This window comes from Stylophora pistillata, chromosome 13 (assembly GCF_964205215.1).
Source record: "Stylophora pistillata chromosome 13, jaStyPist1.2, whole genome shotgun sequence".
Classification (NCBI taxonomy): Eukaryota; Metazoa; Cnidaria; class Anthozoa; order Scleractinia; family Pocilloporidae; genus Stylophora; species Stylophora pistillata.
Genome location: NC_142531.1, coordinates 15,104,202 through 15,124,114, shown reverse-complemented (window position 1 = coordinate 15,124,114; position 19,913 = coordinate 15,104,202). Strand labels below are relative to the sequence as shown.

Genomic DNA, 19,913 nt, shown 5'->3' with positions numbered 1-19,913 from the left:
ATAACTTCTACCCAAGGAAGGTGAGTAAGTTTCAGTCAAATGATAGTGTGATCGTAAATTAGTTTTAGCATGCAACTGTTGTTATTAGATTTTATACATGTACCAACTTTGAACAAGTTTGACTCACGAATTTCCTTGAGTAGCCTTTTGGTAAATTTGTAAACTGATGTAATTAGTTTTGACGTTTAGGCGAGAACACAAGTAAGAACAAAGAAAATGTGTTCCACCGAGTCTAAATACGGCTGAGCCCGCCAAGCAAGCTACTTTTTAATAAAAAGTATGCGAGATTGTGTGGCTAAATTTTGATTCAAATTCATGGCTGACTACAGAGACTATTTCAGCAGTAAGATTTTCCGTAAGTTACAAGAACGAACATGAGCTATTGTTCAACTAGGGAGAATAACAAGGAACTTTAGTTATAATGCTTTCCCTCGCGTGACGTTTGAGAAATAATTCTAACACCTAAAAAAACAATTAAGAGAGAGGAGAAAACTTAGGTAGAGTGCAAATGTTTCGAACTTGGCTAAAATATGGTTTAAAAAACACAGGACTTAAAAACACAGGACTCAAAAACACAGTCTTCTCTTGTTTTGAAAATTCTATCGGCTGAATCAATCCAACTCCTACAAGTTCGTCATTTATTATCTGTGAAAAAATCAACTCCGTCTCCAAGTCATCCATCCTTGTTTGTTCTTAATTGATCAGTGCTGTTTCTGTCTTTTTTTACCGAATTGATATTTTGTCGCCTCGTTCAAGCTGAAATTAATTTGATCGTAAATCAGTCAGACTTAGTTGCTTAAAATTCACTGATATGAATGGCAAATTTCGACGCTGACAATCCGTTTCGTTGCTGTAGTGTATTCTATTTTTAACTTTGTTCGTGCGAAGTTCCTTTGCAACTTATTACTTCTTTCTTAAGCATCGTGTAAATGAATAACAATGTAGCACACGTTTCGATTTATAGCTTTTATTTTTGTCCAGCTTGGTTCAGGCATTTCATCGCCCTTGGCGCAAATCAAATCATCCCTTTTGTCATTTCAATGAACAGTAGTGAAAACGTATGATGCACGATCCTTCGCAGTAGATAGCGCTATTTATGCAATAGCGAAAATCAGACCTGAAAAAAATCAGGCCTGTACGGGATTCGAACCACTGACCTCTGCGATACTAGTGCAGCGCTCTACCAATTGAGCTAACAAGCCAACTGGGAGCAGGCCGTTAAGTTGATTCGTAATAAACCCGTGATGATAAATCAGATACAATGAATATATGAAGTTCATATATTTTGAACTGCGGTTGTAGATACGTATGATGCACGATCCTCGCAGTAGAGAGCGCTATTTATGCAATAGCGAAAATCAGACCTGAAAAAAATCAGGCCTGTACGGGATTCGAACCACTGACCTCTGCGATACTAGTGCAGCGCTCTACCAATTGAGCTAACAAGCCAACTGGGAGCAGGCCGTTAAGTTGATTCGTAATAAACCCGTGATGATAATCAACTTAACGGCCTGCTCCCAGTTGGCTTGTTAGCTCAATTGGAAGAGCGCTGCACTAGTATCGCAGAGGTCAGTGGTTCGAATCCCGTACAGGCCTGATTTTTTTCAGGTCTGAATTTCGCTATTGCATAAATAGCGCTATCTACTGCGAAGGATCGTGCATCACACGTATTTAATACCGCAGTTCAAAATATATGAACTTCATATATTCATTGTAGTAGTGAAAACAGCGGTCAAATTAGTGGTCAATTAATGATTATTTATTTCTTGCCGTAAGGCAAATTTTCACCAACGTTTAATGGGAAGAGTTTCATTTGCATATTTTACAGTTCTACACGCATCATCAGGTTGTGCCCAATGGTCACGATATGTCACGTGCTATCCACGTAGCCACGATTTTCCATCCCTCCGCAAATTGAAAGTGTTATTGGACCATTCAGTTGGAAATAATTACAGTAGACATATGCAAATCGAGTGCCAGAAACCTATGCCATACAGCAGCTTGAACATGGTTGCCACAATCATAGGTTTTTACATTCCCCGACTTTCCCTTACAAACATAAAATTTCCCTTACCAAGTTAATTAACAATTTCACAAACGAATCCTGCTAATGGTCTCCAACCTCCCCTCATGGCTATTCTCTCCACGTATAAATTTATTCTCTCAACAAATCACATGTAGTGTACATAAATTGATAGTTCCTTTAAGGCAACAGAGTAAAAGGATTGATTTTCTTGGAAACCCAACTTCAGGGCATGATGTCCATGAAATCTGCCAAAGAATTTAAAATGAAATTAGAAGGAAAAGGAAGTGTGTACTCCATTCGCAAACTAACTTGAACTTGCATAACAAAAGGAAAGGATATGCTGGTCAGGGATCTGTCAACTGTACTACAGAAACAATTTTCATGAGAAACTACGACATCACTAAAAGGAAAGTGTCACCATCTTTTAGGCCAAGACAAGATCAACGTCTTGAAATTTCACTTTTCTCTGACTTCTTTCAAAGATGTAAATTTTCCCCAACTTAGTGAAATTCCATGACTTTTCCCTGACTTTGAACAAAATTTTCCCTGCCTTTTTCTTGATCACCTGTGACAACCATGAATCAACTTCAGCTGAACTCAACCCGGCCACATCATCGGACGCCAAATTTGGGAATCGAACCCAGGTCACAACCATTCTTGCTCCCTTAAAACAGAAGGGCGTGAGAAATGTTTGAAAAAAGACGTCTTCACAAAATGTTGAGTCATGCAACGCGCAATCCACCGTGAAGAATTTTTCTGTACACTCAGATATCATCAATTACGACTCCACTTTCTTCTTTTTCAACTGAAGTTTCCTCTTTTGTTACTTTGCTCTGTTACCACCGTCGATTAACTGTTTTTTTAATTTATGATCAAGGCGACCAAATTCAGAGTGGAAGTGTTTTTTCAGTTTGATTTGAGTGATGCAGACTGTTATGATAAATATCATGCCGAGAAGGAAAATAAACAACAACAAAAAGTCAACCTATTTTGAAAAACAACGCATCATTTTTGTCCTTTTTAAACCAAATGCATTTGATATTTAAAATTTTCATAATAACTGTTGATCGAGTCAACTGTAACTATTTGGGTACGCATTTCTTCAACCAGAGTTCATTGAATGTTCCAAAGATACTTCGTAAGGTCAATATTGTGGGTATGAAGACACAACACTCGCACAACTTTCATTCGACTGTCTTTGATTAGGCATAAGTAACATTCATTCATATTAGTTCTCATTAATCTTTTTTAGTGATTTCCCACTTTTTTCCATCTCCTTGTACAGACATAGGTCCTAGTTTACATACTTTTACTTATCCCTTTTTCCTGACGACCCTTAAGATTTTTAGCGGCAAAAACCACTAGTATATTAAGAGTAGGTAATAACAATACTGTGCATTGATTGGTCAACTCTACCTTGCAATGACTATTTGAAAGCACTTGTCTTGCAGGGATGACAAGAGAACAAAAAAACAATATTGCTCTATCGTTAATTTGCACTTTAGATAAACGCGTATATTGGAAAGCTGGCCTAAAATACATTCCACTGACGTGAAATGCACTTCGAGTCGTTCGTAGTTGCTTAGCTACTAAAAATATTTAGTAAATCTTGGAGAGGAAAAAAAAGTGGGCTGTGTATTGTTTCCTGTGGGTGTGAAAAACACCTTAGCTAATTCAGTCTGCTTTTCAAAGTGAAATTTCAAAAACAAAACAGTAAAAGCACTTATGTCACTTACTTTCTCCGTTGTGAATTGAACAATGTAAACCTGTCAAGGGAAACGACACGGTCTGTTAGCGCTAATTAACGAGGCGACACACGAAGGTAGACACGTTCCTCGTGATACCGCCGAAACCCTAAAATAATTACAAGTGATCATTATTATCATATACTGTTGATCTCGCCGTAACAATTATACAAAAGAGAATCAAAGCAGGGCTCGAGGAGAACTGGATTTGAAAAATCTTCGCCTATACAGGTACCTTACATGCTTACAATTATGATGAATACCGAGTTACGATTAGACGTAAATTTCAAAAGTTGCGGATTATCTTTCAGAAGCAATCTATCTATTGCTCCTATAACACTACTTTAGCTCGCTGAGTTATTTAACAGAAATCTGCGTCATGAGAGTAGATTAGATAATCCTGCGTGTGAGTCCCTTTAGTGGGGAAGACTTTCGTTGTATTGGAGCAAAAGCTTTGGCTGAGTTACGGTTACGATTTACTCCATGCGAAAAATACTGAGATTTCTCATGCAAAAAATGCCGAACTCATGGGTGAACCATGCAGCGCGAAGATCTCTCTTGAGTCACAAATGAGTAGAGATGAATAGTATCCTCGTTGAAAACGTATCTCAAGACGAAATAGTATAATTCATGCCCGTTTTGGTACGGACCGTTGAATGGCATTGGAAACACAGGGCTGTCGAAAGTAGACTCGGAACGTCAGGCTTTTTATTCGCTTGATATCGACGGGGTTTCGATCGACCCCTCAAGAAGAGTCTGTACTGGTTTTTTAAAAACGCACTCTTCATTCACACTGTCAACAAGGAATTTAGCGTTTTACATCCTGAAACAAAGCTGCATACGTTAACAGTCAATTCTTAAGTTCTTGAGACAAATAATTGTTAATCGTTTAACAATAAAAATATGATGACGACTAATTTCTCGTAACAATTGCCTTTTAGTTAACGAGTTGTACTTTTTAAAAGTTAACTTTCAGTTAACTTGATGTTGTTTTAAACTGCAACCTGACAGCAAACTAAACAAGTCAATAGAATTCCTAGACATACTGTTGATATTTCAGTTTTCATGCAAAGGCATATCTGACCAACCGTATTGTTTGAGAATCACGGAAATATTTCGTGTGATTTTGTCGAAGCGTGAAAGAGCCGAGAGCGTGAAGGCCTACTCCTATTAATTCTAGTTAACATTTTTCTCGAGAATTCTTTGTTGGAGAACTGTAAGCACGAAAAACACTCTCGGAGAGAATAGTGTACATGGTAAACCAGGGGGAGATGATCTGACACTCTCTATCCTTACACGACAACATCGTTAACGATATCTCCGGAAATGTACTAATTTCATGTCGTTTAGCGACCTAAATTACGGCGGTTTGGTGATCATTGACGTTAATGTCTTGTGTACAGTTGTAATACATTTAATTCTGAAGTTAAGGTTTTGGAAAACAGGGTTTTTAAGACTAGAACGTAAACTAGTGATAGGTGATGCGTGAATGAAGGGAAAAGAGAGTCCGACTGGTCAATTTTCAGTGAAAGACTAAACGTCAGATCAATTGAATGGAAACTGTTTACGTTTATATCAATATGAAAGCCAATATTTTTATGTGCACCTTAGTGATAGTAGTTAGATGCCATTTTAGCTCTTGAAATCATCGACTATCTAAAAATAGAACCAAGGTATACAAAAAATTTTGTCTCGAAATTATGAATCATTAATTAATATTAATTTACTACACATTACAAAATCCAAACTTAATCTTTGTGAAGCAACTGAATAGATTCATACTTTGCTGAACAATAAACTGCAACTCATGGGGGCACGTAAGCATTTAGAGGGGCCTAAAAGTTATTTATTTGCAAACGAAGTGATATGCAAGGCATTGCCGCACATCGCCGGATCAGGTCGTAGCAATTATCTGCTCGGTGTGATATGAAGAATTTTGATTTGGAGACTATTAGCGTCTGAGACACTATTAGTCAATCTGATATGAATTTGTAGTCAAATTATTTGAACTCAGCAGTAATAGTTCATTGTGTCGTGTGATTATCTGAGGGGGGGGGGGGTAAGGTCACCGACAACAGTTCTTATTAAGAATTCCCTCATCTGGACGATCAGACCACACGATCAACTGGTTACATTGGTGCGATGATCACGGCAATAAAGTGAGTGGCAGCGAAGTTTTTTTTATTAGTAGTGTACACAAAGGAGTTTATCGCAGGAACATGTTCGAGCAATTTGCCGCCTAATGTGTCGCCTTCCGACTCCAGAAATGTCACCACCTTTGGGCAATATGGCGCCAGGGCAGATGTGCCGCTATAACTGACCTGCGGCATCGGTTATGTCACCGCATAGGGCGGAAAATTGACTTTGACATAAGTAGCCAATCGCATGTCATGCAATCATAAATATTCCATAAAAGAGTATCTTCGACCGCACCTAGATTTATGCCCGTAGGCTACTTGTAAAAGTTGTATTTGCTATTTTAAGAATCGATGAGGAAATTATAAACATAAGCGACTTAACATTTTATAAAGTACTTTAATCTTGAAGCTGTGTCTAAGAATTGTAGCATTGGGGAGTGAAAAAGAATAGTCTGGTTATGCTGCCCTTGTCACCGGAGCATTTGTCGGTTTAAGGAAGCTACGTCACAATATTTTGCGTCACTACTCTCGTGAGGGAAACCACATGATATTAGTAGAAACTATGATGAGATAAAAAACACCATATGGCTGCGGATTACAAAATATGAACTTGAAAAAGTTATTGCACATCCACCAGTTTGATTTGGTTCTTTAAATAATAAATACCCCGGAGTTTTCTTTTACAGCAAGTGGTTAATACAGACCAGAACGTCCCATCGCTCGGAATTAAAGTGAGAGTTTTGATGAATCTATTATTCTTATTTATTTTTTTTTCCATTTTGCTCGGATTAGTAGTACTAATTGTTCTAGCGATGGGTTGATCATTTGCTTGACTGGGTCTAGAAAAAGAAACGGCAGTCTTATTGACTGTCTGATCGATTTACGTACCTTTACGAGCGAATCACAACTTTAATCAAAAGTTGAAAACAACGCGAAACATGCAAGTTACAAGCAAGGGAGAGGTGTTTTTATGCAACTCTCTACTGCGAGGATCGTGCATCATACGTATCTACAACCGCAGTTCAAAATATATGAACTTTATATATTCATTGTGACTTGGAAATGAACTATCCCACAAATCTGATCGCTTTCAGTGCAAGCGAAGTAGTTACAGGCGTCTTGCTTCTACGAGCAGTGCAACAGTACTTCTGACTACTGTTTGAACGTAACCAATGTCAAACCTGATAAGGCGATCGTCCAGTGTCAAAGGTCTCAGTCCTTTCATCTTACTTTTCATCTTCTAAATTGGATCACTTTTAATTCCAAGTAATCAAGTAGGAATACTGATCGACGAAACGAATTGATGTATCTAATTAACAAGGCGTGATGAGAGGCTGTCAATTTATCGAGCTGTAATAAAACCTCTTGTGTTATACAATGGTACAGTTACAAGTTAGACCAGAGGCTGTCAATTTATCGAGCTGTAATAAAACCTCTTGTGTTATACAATGGTACAGTTACAAGTTAGACCAGAGGCTGTCAATTTATCGAGCTGTAATAAAACCTCTTGTGTTATACAATGGTACAGTTACAAGTTAGACCAGAGGCTGTTCAAGTACCACAAAAAGACTCAACAAGAATAGCAAAGTTCACCTGTCCAATTAGATGGCAGTATTAGATCAACTGGTTTTAGCACCTTATAGATAAAACACCTCTCATCATTTCTTTCAGATCAATCACTGTGTAAGAGTCTTCTAAGAAACACAACACAAATTTTTCGTCCTTAAAAGCTTTGTTTCCTAAAGGTGTTCGAATAATTCTTCGTCGCTCAAGCGAAGCAAACCTTATCTAAGAATGTGGGGGCGATTGACTATGATAATGCAAACTCTATTGTTTTGGTGAACGCGTTTATCTAATATAGTTTGCTTTCCATTCAAGTAATTAGTTTACGAAAATATGACATTGTTGTCAGCACATTTCTACTACTTGTACATGCTTCACAACGCAGTTTGTTATCATGAAACTCTTTCCTCGAAACAAAATTTTCCTAGCTCACCTGCATCTTTCTGCCTTTACTACGAATATCTGCGTGAAGTGATAGCTTTCTTGACTTACACGAGGTCAAGTTCGATTTAATCTCTGTCTTACTGTTGCTAAACCGAAGTAAGGTCTATGTGATATAGAAAGGTCTTCAAAGCATATCCCTCTACAGCCCAACAGATTTAAAGGTATCTTGACTTAATAGAAGTTTAGTTTTACTCAGCAAGAATGACAAACATTCTGGTCAGGGTAATCGTTAGGTCATACGAAAAAATCAGATGTGAAATTGCATAGTTTCACATATACAACACAGTATTTCCCGGAAAAATATTAGATCTGTAGCAACTGCATTAGCAGAACAGCAGAAATCGTCCAGAAACTGAATATACCAAGCAACACTGTTTAACGACTTCGCTTAGCACACGAGACCCAAAAAGTTGCTATCGACAATTTTTCTCGAGGCGTTTGAAGTCTTGTAAATCTCAGAATTAGAATAATTGGGATGTCATCGACACGGTCATAGTCATGATACCTCAAAGCTATCGTTCTTAAAAACGTTTGAGATGCAAGCGAATTCAATAAACGTGGCTGTTTTAAGAACAGAGAGGTTTTTAAAAGAAACTACTCTTGGAAAAATTTGTTGCATCCCAAACAGTGAAACACGATTTTTTTTAAAGACTGATATTCTGTTTTGTGATTTATTTTGTTAAATCTGTAAATATCAAGCTGTGCTCACTGATCTGAAAATCGATAATTCATTGCTGACCATTCCTTTTTATTTCATGCCTTTTTTGTGTTACGTTTATTCAAGATTTACGGACAAAATCTCAAGTAAAAAACCATACCTGTGTTCCATACCAGTCATTCTTTTTTTATTCATCTGTTCTCGATCAAGTCATTACTTCCTCCAAATAATATTCATTTTTCATCTTCCTTTTTGTTATCGCAAAGATAAAAAAATTGGTCGCATTGAACCTAAACTACCAACATCAAAAACAAGCCCATAAATTTATCTGTCGATCGACAGAACAGTGCCAATGTGTCCATTTTATATGTATCAGAACTGAGGTACGTTATGAAAAAAGTATCGTTTAGACTCTCATCATTAAATAATCCTCCTCTTCTAACTTGACTTGCAGCAATCGTGAAAAAGCCGAACAAAGTCAGAACCCCAATGGCACCCTCACTGGACATGCCGATAATGAACGTGATCTACTTGAAGCAAGCCAAGCGACTACAACTTTATCCGAAAACGGTTCGTCCCTCAACAGCGCCTTGAGACTTAAAGAACTTACAAATCAAATGACCAGCGTAGGAAATCGACTCCAGGCGCAGCTAGTTTCTCTGCATGAAACAGTTTGTAAAGAGACTGAGACTTCACAAGGAGATAGTACAGACTTAAATTTGTTCTCTCCTGAGCTAGTAAATAAGTTACAAGGCAGTAGATCTGACCTGAACGCTGAAGTGAAGGTTTTAGAGAGTTATTTAGGAGAAGTGCACCAACTGTTGACTCTTCAAGAGAAGCAAAACAATGGAGTCAATGGCTTGAATGGGGTCTCGTCTTGCCGAGAGAAAAATCAGACAGAGAACTTATCTTTAAAACAACTCGAGGCAAAACTTGCTGAAATAAGTGAGAAACAAGAGGCGATTTATGAGGAGAGATCGAGACAAGACATGGACTCGTTAAAAATTAACGGAAACAAAGATGACAACGAGAAATTTGGTGGACAAGGAAACGATGGTATTCCCAGACTGGATAAATTGGAATTGGACTTTCAAAACTTTAAGAAGCAATTGAAAATAATTCAAGACAAATTATACGAACGAGGGCTTTTAGATGATGAGCTCGCAGCACTCACAAATATTCAATCGATACTTGGCGTCAAATACGAGGATTTTTCCGCTTCAGATGAGCTTGCCATCTTACAGAAAGAGAGAAAGGTTCTTCTTACGACTCTAAGTAAACTGCAAAGTCGAGAAAACAGCGACAGTAAGGAACATATTGATATTAACACCTGTGACAAGGCGGTCCAATGTAAAATTAACATTTTGGGTCAGCTAAGTAACCAAGGCGCGTCGTTCTCCAGTGAATTCGAAGAGCTGAAGAAACTTTCAGGCGAACTGCAGGCGGAAGTGGACGAACTAGAGGAAGAAAACAAAACTATGGAGGAAGAAACTTTCAAATTGAAGGAGGAAAAAAGAGTGCTCGAAGACAGCGTGAACAAGTTGAGAGTTCAAATTACCGATGCGTTGGATTCGAGTTTTGAGGAAATGGAGCATATACACCATGAAAAAGACGAGCTTCAGGTCCGGTTGCAATTCATAGAGGCTGACAACAAAAAACTACGCGACGCCTTTGCCGAGCTTTCGAAGAAGAATGCAGATCATTTGGAAGCCGTGCTGGATGAAATTGAAAGGAAGGATTCCCTTGAGGATGCCGTGGATTATTTAAGTACCGAGGTCGAAAAGCTCAACGAAATCAATATCCAAGCGGTGTACAGTACCAGTGAAGCATGTCCCCCAAGGGGCAAAACGGAAAAATGTCATAACTACAGCCTTTTGAGTGAAATGAAAACATGTAAAGAATTAATAGATTCACAAAGAGAACAGATACGGCAACTTCAAGTGGACAAAAGAGACATCGAAGACATTTATACCAATCTTAAGAGAGAGGCGCTTATTTTGCGGACGAAGCAAGGCGAAAAAACTTCTCTGAGGTTGAAAAGCATCGAAAACCTCGCTGCTAGTATGCAACCCACTCGGAAAACTTCAGTGGAGCGATGTGAGTACCTTAAACAAGAAATCCTTCGCCTGACCAAGCGAGGAACTGAATTGGAAAATTCCATGAGAACATTGAAATCCGACAACTCCAACTTAGAGGAGGAAAAGGTTTGTCTGCTTGACTCTTTATTACATCAACTTGAAAAGAACGAATCCCTTCAGGTGCAAATCGATCAACTCAAGAGCACAATAAAACAAAACAATGGCGATAAAGAACCAGGAAAACCGTCAACTAACCTCCCACACCATAACAAACTAAGTACAACGACACACGATCGCGATACGGATGTGAATGGAAATCTCTCCGGATGCGAAAATCACGCTCTGCTGCAAACGAGTGAAGACATCGCACACGAAAATGGCACTGACACTAAGGACGCAATGGACGAGTCACGAAGGAGGTCTCGTCAACTTGACGAGCAGCTACAAAGTTTGCAAGAGCATGTGCTTGGAGTTGAAAAGGAGAAAGAGAGGATTCAGATAGATTTAGAAGACACCCGTAAAAATGAGAATGAGCTTCGAGAAAAAGTCGCACATTTGAAAAACGAATGTACAGTTTTAAAGAATCAGTTGAAAAAGAACAAAGAAGTTTCAGATACGCTTCAAGGATGTCTTCAAGAGGCACACGAAGAGAAAGAAGAGCTTGTCGAGTCTTTGGACGAAGTCAGCGAGGAGAAGGCCGCTTTAGAGAAGAAAATTGAGATAATGGAGAAGGAATTCAACGAGCTGAAGGAAAGCTACCAGCGTTTGAAGAATGAATTTGATTCTGTTTCAGTTGGGGCACAAAATCTTGACAAATCCAAAGGGCAGATGAGATCAATTCACGCTAAACTATTCGAGCTCTACGAATCCCTGACGGATAAAGAAAAGGATAGTGCGTCCGAAGAAGTTAGTACGGGAGCTCCAGAGTCGACATCGCTCGACGAACAAGGTAACAGCATACTTTCGCTGGCGGAGAAAGTCCTGAAAGAAGTCAACCTTCTCAAGAAAGAACTAAGAAGAATGAAAATTGAACAGGAGTACTTTAAGACGAAATTGGACACATCTCAAACAGAGAAATTATCGCTGCAGAAGTATGTTCGTGAGCTTGACGAGAAGAGGAGGCAAGTTAAGAGTTTTATTACAAAACTCACAGAAGAAAAAGAAGTAATGTCGGAGCAAATGGAGGAAATAAAACAACAGAAGAATAATTTAGCTGACGCTCTGGAAAATGTGTATCAAAGCAAAGAGAGTCTGCAATGCCAGCTGGAAGATGCGTTGTGTAAGCAACATGAAAGCAGTAAGTCGGTGACTGAGGCTTCTGCAGAGGCCCAAAGCTTGAAGAGTTCACTTAACAAAGTGGCTGGGGAGCGAGATGCTTTGAAAGATGCACTTATTGAAACCAAGAAGGAGCTGCAAATGGTGAGGACTTCCGAGGCAAAATGGAAAGAAAAAGCCACAGGCTCTCAAGCCGAAGCTGACCAGAGCGTACAAGAAACGAGCGACGCAGGCAACAAAGTTGACGAAAGCGAAGTCATTAATCGCCTGCATCTAGAAAACGACGGACTGAAAAAGCAGTTGGAAATGTTGAAAACAACTCAACTGCCTTCGCAGGAAGAATTTTCCGAAGGAAGCCCAATCGTCACGAGTGATATTCCGGAGACATTGGCGGAGCCTGAGTTAACAACGGCTTCAGAATATGAAAGCAGCTCTGATGTTTATGAAATGGTTACGTCTTTCGGGATGGGATCTTTCGAAGAATCGTCCAATGATAGTACGGAGGTGCCTATTTCAGGCGAGGCCAATTCCTGGCTTGAAAGTGGACCACGTGACGAGGAAGAAGAACTTGAAGTTCGCTTTAGTAAAGTGTGCGCAGAAAATAAATCATTAGAAGCACAGCTTCGACGAAGCACCGAAGAGAACGAGCAACTGAAGAGTTGGTTTGAATCAATTTCAGCCGAGAAGGAAATCATGGAAAAAGAACAAGAATCGATGAGCAAGGAAAATGGAGAACTGCTACGAGATCTGGAAAGAATGAAGCGATCTTTCGATGAGGTTTCAAACCAAAACAACGTTAAGGACAAACCGGAAGAAGATTTTAAAACCGCACTAGAAGAAATGGCTAAAGAGTGCGCGAAGCTTCGAGAAGATTTGCAAAAACAAGAGGATGAAAGACAGGAGTTGACACAAGCTCTTCAACTGACTAACATGCGCAAAAAAGCTTTGGAAAACGAGGCTACTGAATCATGGGAAAGAGCTCAGGCTCTTGAGAAATCATTGAAATCTGTCAAACAAAAGAATGATTCACTTTCGAAGGACATCTCTGCTTTAAAGAAGGAGAAAGAGGAGAAAATTAAATCTTTAGAAAAACTAGCTCAGGACTATAAGAGGCTGCAGCAAAATCTCAACGGCTTAAATGAAAAGCTTATAAACGTTGAGAAGGAAAAAGGCGAAAAGAATGGAGAGGTAGTTAGACTTGCAAAGGAAGTGGAATTGTTACAAGAACAACTCCGAGAAAAATCACACACCCTGACCGAGGTGGAGAACAAATTAGGGAATACCGTTACGGAAAATGAAGATGTTCGTGCTCAGGTTCAAAAGACCAAAAGTGAGATTGAAGTTCAAGAGCACAAGCACGAACAACTCGTGAAAGACTACAAAGCGCTTGAGGAAAATCAGGCGAGGGTTCAGACAGAAATGATTGAAGAGAATGAAAAACTCAAACAGAGAGAAAAAGAGTTGGAGGGCGCGGTGGAAGAGCTCTATGATGAACTAAATAACTTGAAGAGTTCGTTGGAGGACGCTGAAGATAAGCTTGGCACCACCAAGGAGGGCGTAGATCTGGTAGAAGAAGAGAAAGATCGCTTTAAGAGCCAAGTCGGTAACTTAACGAAACAAGTAGAAAAAATGCGAGACGACAAAGGATCCCTAAAGCGTAAGACAGAGGAAACAGAAAACGAGAATAGCACAGCGAGAGAACAACTTAAAGAACTGGAAAACCAAGCCTCGGAATTACTTTCGTTTATAGACAGAACGGTCAAAAAGAACCCTACAAAAATGTCTCATAAAGCTGCACAAGAGGACATAAATCACTTTCGTTACGTCTGTGATTACATAGAAGCTATCTTAAAAGAAAAATTTGTTTCAGAAACAAAACTCAAGGAAGAAATGACAAAATTAGAAATCGCAGAAAGAACATTGCAAGAACTGAGGAATGAGTTGAAAACAACGTCAGAGAGACTTGAGAAGGCTGAAAATTCAAATCGCGAGATCGAAGAAGACAACAAACAACTAATCCAAGAACGAGCTGAGCTGACGCTTCAGCTAGAAGAGGCACTAGAGGGTGATCAAACGGAAGAACAGTCTACAAAATCAAAACGTTCCGCGCGGGAGGAGGTACGACTATCACGCGAAATCGATGACGTTCGGAGTCTCATCGACAAGCTAACTTTGCAGAAAGAAAAGCTGGGGGCAGCGTTGGCGAATAAAGAGAAGCAAATCGCTGCTGTTACCGCTGAGGCCACAGAGAAGACAAAGATGCTAGAGCACAAAGAAAAAGAAGCTGAGTCGCTGAGCCTCACAAAGGCTGAAGTGGCTGTAGCATTGGAAATGGCGAAGGATGGCTCAGAGAAGCTTCTGGCGGAGCTTGAACGCGAGAGGAGTAGAGTGGAAAGTTTACGGCAGGAGTTGGAGAACGAGAAGAAACAACATCATCACAACCAGCAGGAAAAACTTGATCTGACAGCTATTGTGAGCCGGCTGGAGGAAGAGAAAAAAACCTTTGCGATTACTGAGAATACATGTAGAGATCTTGAGAAGCGTTTGAAGAAAGCAGAAGAAAATAATCTTAAGATTCAAGCTCTAAACAGCGAACTTAGAGCAAATATGGAATCTCAAAGTGCTACTTTAGCTTCCGTGAAGAAGGAAGCTAAAGATAAAGAGTATGACTGGAACAACGAGCTGGCCCAAAAGGACGAGTTACTTCGCTCTTTGAATCAGGATATTAAGAAGTCGAATATCTCCTTCTCCGAGTTGCTAAGAGTTGTAGACGAGCAGAAAACCAAAATCGGTAACCTCGATAAGGAATGTAAACAAAGCGAGAGGTCACGAAAAGAAGTAGTCGAAGAAAGAAATGTCCTGCAAAAGAAACTGAAAGAGGAAGCCGACGCTAATGATGCATTGACTATTAAGCTACAAGAGACAGAGAGAGCTGTATTTAAACACGGCGAAGAAAACGAAGAACTTCAAAAACGAATCGCAGCTAGTGACAGCGAAAAACAGCTCTTACAGAGAAAGCTTACGGACTTGAAAGAACAAATTGATAATAGAGAGAAACGGCTGGCCGATTTAAGCAAAAGCACGCAGTCTCTGGAGGATGAGCGAGCTCATTCCAAGACAGAAATAGCTGCGCTCCAAAAAGAACTTACCGAGAAGACTCTATCTCTAGAAAAGGCTCATAAGGAACTGAGTGATTCGAGAGGGTCAATTGACAAAGGAAAAAGCAAATCTGACGAACTGAAAGTGGAAAACGTAGAACTGAAGAAGTTACTTGAGAGTGCGGAGAGCAAACTGAGGAGAGCGGAATTGACGTCAACAAAAACCAAAGAACAAAATGACAAACTAAAACGGAAGCTAGAGGCCATCGAGGAAGAAATGGCCGCCTTAAATACAGCTTTTGCTGAAGCACAAAGAAAGGAACAAACTTTACTGATCGAAATGAAGACTGAAACAGAACGCATCGAAAGTGAGTTGGAAACACTAACAAGTGAAAGTGAAATCCTGAGGGAAAAACTGGACGACGCCGCGGATGAGAAGAATGAGCTTGAACAAGAACTTGAGCTTGAAAGAGGTAATAAGAAGAAGACTGAAGATCAGTTGATCAAAATGTCAAACGAACTAGACAATTTGAAGGTTTCAGCACAAACGGTCGCTCAAGATAATGAGGACTTAAAACGAATCTTGGAGAACAAAGAAAAAGAGCTTACATGCAAAAAATACGTTTCTTTTGATGAAACAGATGCAAGAAGTCTAGGAATTAGCGAAGAAATAATCTCATGCGCCCAGGAAGGCGAACTTTCATCCGCAGTAGAAGAGAACTTTAGTTTGGAGTCTGCCCCGCACGACCAAGATACTTTCGAGGGTAAACTGGCAAAACAACGCCAGTTAAATGCAGATTTATATGAAGAACTGGACGAACTCAACGATGAAAAAGACGAACTTAACGAAATAATCGAAGAATTGAGGTCGAAAACAAAGAAACTGCAAAGGGACATGGATGCTTTGATCGAAGAAAAAGAAAATTTGGAGGACAAACTAGACGAGAATGCCAAACGTTACAAAGAAGAGCTTGGATCTTTGACGGATGGAAATAAGGAGTTGTCCAGAAAGTTAGAGGTCTTACTTAAGGATAAAAATATCCTTCGCGAAGAGATAAAAACAAAGGAACAGAAGAACCGCAGAGCGGTAGAGGATGGGAAAAAGTTGGAGGATGCCCTAGAGAAGAGTACTCAAGAAGTGAAACGCCTTACTCTAGAAGTAAACCGCCTCTCCAAAGAGATCGACACGGAAGTGCCAAATGGTCTTAAAGAGGAGCTCGCTGAAAGCGACGAAAGAATGAAGGAGCTTGAGTACAAACTGGATCAGCTGAGCCTTGAACATCAGGCACTGATGACTGAGTTGGCAGAGAGAAAGAACGAAAACGCAACCTTGCGTTTGGCAGTGGAGGAAGCGACACTTGCCAAAGAAGGTTGTGAGAAGAAATTTGGAGATGCAGAGAAGGAACTACATGACGAACTCGATGAAGTGCAACAAGAACTGGATAGCAAGAAGACTATGATTGCAACCCTTGAAGAGCAACTCTTTAAGTTCAAACAATCCGAATCTGAGCCGAAACAAGACCTCAAAAAGACCTCAGACGCAACATCGGTTAAAGACATTCAAAGGAAGCTCGGAGAATCCAACGAGGAATTAAAAGAAAAGAACAAGATGATTTCAACTTTAAAGGACGAAATTAACGATCTTAAAAGATCCAAACAGCAACTAGAAAGAGAACGAAAACAGACGACAAAACAAGAAGAGCCAAAGCAAAACCTTAAAAAGACCTCAGACGAAACATCGATTAGAGACATTCAAAGAAAGCTCAGAGAATCCAACGAGGAATTAAAAGAAAAGAACAAGATGATTTCCACTTTGAAGAACGAAGTTAACGATCTTAAGAGATCTAAACAGCAATTAGAACGAGAACGAAAACAGACGACTGCTGATAAAACAACGTTAACCGACCTTCAGAACAAACTCGAGCAATTTCAAAGGGAATTACCGGAGAAAAACAAAACGATTACAACTTTAAACAAAGAAATTGCTGGACTCAAACGATCCAGTCGTGAGCAAGAGAGAGAGATGCAAGATAAGTTTGAAGAATTGAAAAGGGAGATGGTCAAAAAAGATCAACAGATTACATCTCTTACAGTGAATGCCAATCAAAAGCAAACGAATCGAGATCGAAATGACGGAAATGAAGAGATCACGCCAGAAAAGTCGGAGAGAGGCGATGAAGTAACTCGCCTGAAAAATGAGCTTGCAGAAAAAGAGAAAAAAATTGGTTTCCTTGAGGAAGCGATAGTTGAACACAAACGAACAATATTTGAACAGGAAAGGGAATTCGACGAGAAGGAGGCGAGTTTGGCAACGGCTCGCGAAGAGTTTTACAAGAGTTTGAAAGAAAAATGCGAAGATGAGGAACGGCTTGAAAGCCTGAGGCGGGCAAATAATCGACTTCAGGAAGCGCTAAATATCGCCAGAGAGAAGGAGAGTAAATTAAAGAAAGAGTTACAAGGAGCCAAAGTTCGAGGATTTACGCCAAGTGTGCAACGAGAGAAAAGTGCTCTCGATGGCGAGTTCTCTGAAGTGCATTTTGAAGTGGAGACGCTGCGTAAGCTTTCTTACGATGAACGGGCAGAGAAGAATTATCTGAGGAAGACAAGTTTGGAATTGAAGAGATCCCCAAGTGATATGAAAGACATAGACAGCAAAGAGTTGGACAAAGTAAAGGAGTTGAGGAAAGAAAAAGACCGTCTGTCTTCTGAAAACGAAAAATTGAAGAAAACAGCGAGAGACCTGACGGTAGAGCTTGAAAAAATCAACAAAGAGATGATCTTTAAAGAGACGGAAAACTCCAAACAACGGAATAGTGAGTTATCGTTCTCCAACGAAGCTGTAGAGAGAAAAAATAAGGCGATTGAAAGCGAACTTGACGATACAAAATACAGTTTGAATCTCTTAGAAAAGCAACATGGTGATTTAAAAGACAAATTCCGGAAGTTAGAGGAAAACCGGACAAACCTGGACAATGAAAGGATAAAACTCGTAGACGACGCACATTCATTTAAAATAAAAATGGAGAAGAAAAATCAAGATCTTTTGTCCAAGCTTGAAGCCAAAGAACATGAAGCCATATCTCAGCAGGAAAGAGTCGAAGGTCTCAGTGCTCTTTTGCGAAAATCCGAAAACAATGTCCGTAGCTTGGAGAAAGACAAGGAAAGCCTCGCGTCACAAGTCCGTTTGCTTGAGTATGATAAAGAACAAATCGAAGAGATGAATAAACAACAGAAGGCTGAGATTGTAAAGCTTCTTGAAAGCGGAAGCCAGAAAGACTTCAACACCAAGTTAAGGACCTTGTTCTCAGAAAACGACAGACTTGAGGGGATGAATAAGAAATTACAAGCGGACTTACGGGAGCTGTACAGGGAGGTCGATAGGAAAGATGAAGAGAGGAAGAAACTTATTGAGGAACTACACGAAATGGCGCTGAAGGTTAAGCAGCTCGAGAAGGAGAAGCAAAACGAAGCGTCTATCAAAGATCAACTTGCCGAGCAACTGATGGAGAAAGACAATGCTATGAAGACGAAGACAAAGCTTCTGTCGACCCGTTTAGATGGGCTATTGAAAGAAACTGAAAATCTCAAAGATTCTTCAGGGAAAATGGAGCAAATGGCATCTGATTACAGGCGATTGGAGGACGAAAATGTGCAGCTTATAGAAGGCACTGAGAAACTGCGTGAAGAAATTGCTAGTCTGCAAAAGGAGAACGATCTTCTACGACGAGCGTGTCAGCAGTTAAGAGGAAGAAAGTCCATCGCAGAGGATAAAATCGTTCTCGACGGTTCAAATACAGAGCTTAGTAGCGACCCATATCCCAGAAAAGGCTCACTGAATAAACCGTTAGTCCATAAATTCCAACCTATTGAGGAAAGAGTTTCTGCAGAGCAAAAAAGTGAACTGAACACGATGAGCGGAAGAGAACCTCGTCGAAGATCATATGATCCCGTTCCCAGCGATATAAAAATATCTAAAGGATCGCTTGCGCCCATGCCCCCTTGGACAGGGGAGGCAAAGGGCCGCCAGTCTCAAAGGGACCAAGAAAGGTCCAACAGTACACCAGTGGTGAAACGCTTCCCCCCAGGGGCACCAGAGGCAAGACGCGAGGCAGCCCAACATCCCAAGGGCCCCCCGCCACCCTCAACGGATTCAAGCCGGAGCTCGGATACAGAGCGCAGTATTTGCTCCAGGAGCTCATATTGTAGTCCTATCTTGTCCGTGGTGGACATGTGTCCCCTGCACCGGAACCCCTCCGTGGAACGTCCCCCGAATCAATGTCCCATTTGTAAGAAGGAGAGAAGAAGGCCTGGTGCTGTGCCAAAGGAATTTATGACTTTGGAAAAATACGTATGAAATTACTTTTATGAGATATACGTTGTTTCAGAATATGACATAGATTTAAATAAGATATTGTTTTGGCATTTTTAATACCATAACTCAACTTATTCGTGTGTTCCTAAATTTTCATATATCCATTTATTTTCTCATCTAACTTGATTTTGATGACGGCGAGGAAATTGGAGAGAATATTTCAGCTTGAGTCAGAAATGATTATCCGAAGTCAGCGATTGATCTCTGATCATCAAACCATGGCAGAAGGTCTGTAAGGGTTTCTTTATAAAGTTACCGCGAAAAGTTATGCTTAAATGGTGACATGACAATTTTTTTACCTATGGATTGTACATAACAATGCTCTTTTAAACCTTCTATTCCATAGGGTACCAAGCAAACAGGTAATGAGAATACTCAAACTTATCAGATAGAAGTTGTTTTCTTGATTTGACACCAGCTTCTCCTGACTAATTAACAAGGAAATGCATAGCGGCTAAAGGGGACAATTAATAATCAGATTTTAGAAATTGAAGAGTTAACTTCTTTCGGGAAACT

At 39.9% G+C, this 19,913-nt stretch overlaps 1 protein-coding gene across 2 annotated transcripts in view; it reads left to right on the top strand.

Annotated features, from left to right (window-relative positions):
- Positions 1 to 19,636, top strand: part of LOC111321847 (uncharacterized) — a 27,141-nt gene extending 7,505 nt beyond the window's left edge. Inside the window, exons 4-5 of one of the 2 annotated variants that reach the window (XM_088743863.1) lie at positions 3,948 to 4,002; positions 9,029 to 19,530. In XM_088743863.1, the coding sequence (XP_088599989.1) occupies positions 3,948 to 4,002; positions 9,029 to 19,379 (10,406 nt within the window). In that variant the 3' untranslated portion in view covers positions 19,380 to 19,530. Of the gene's footprint in view, positions 1 to 3,947; positions 4,003 to 9,028 lie in introns of both variants that reach the window. The other variant, XM_022924827.2, reaches the window with a different exon arrangement.
- Positions 19,637 to 19,913: the final 277 nt, after the last annotated feature.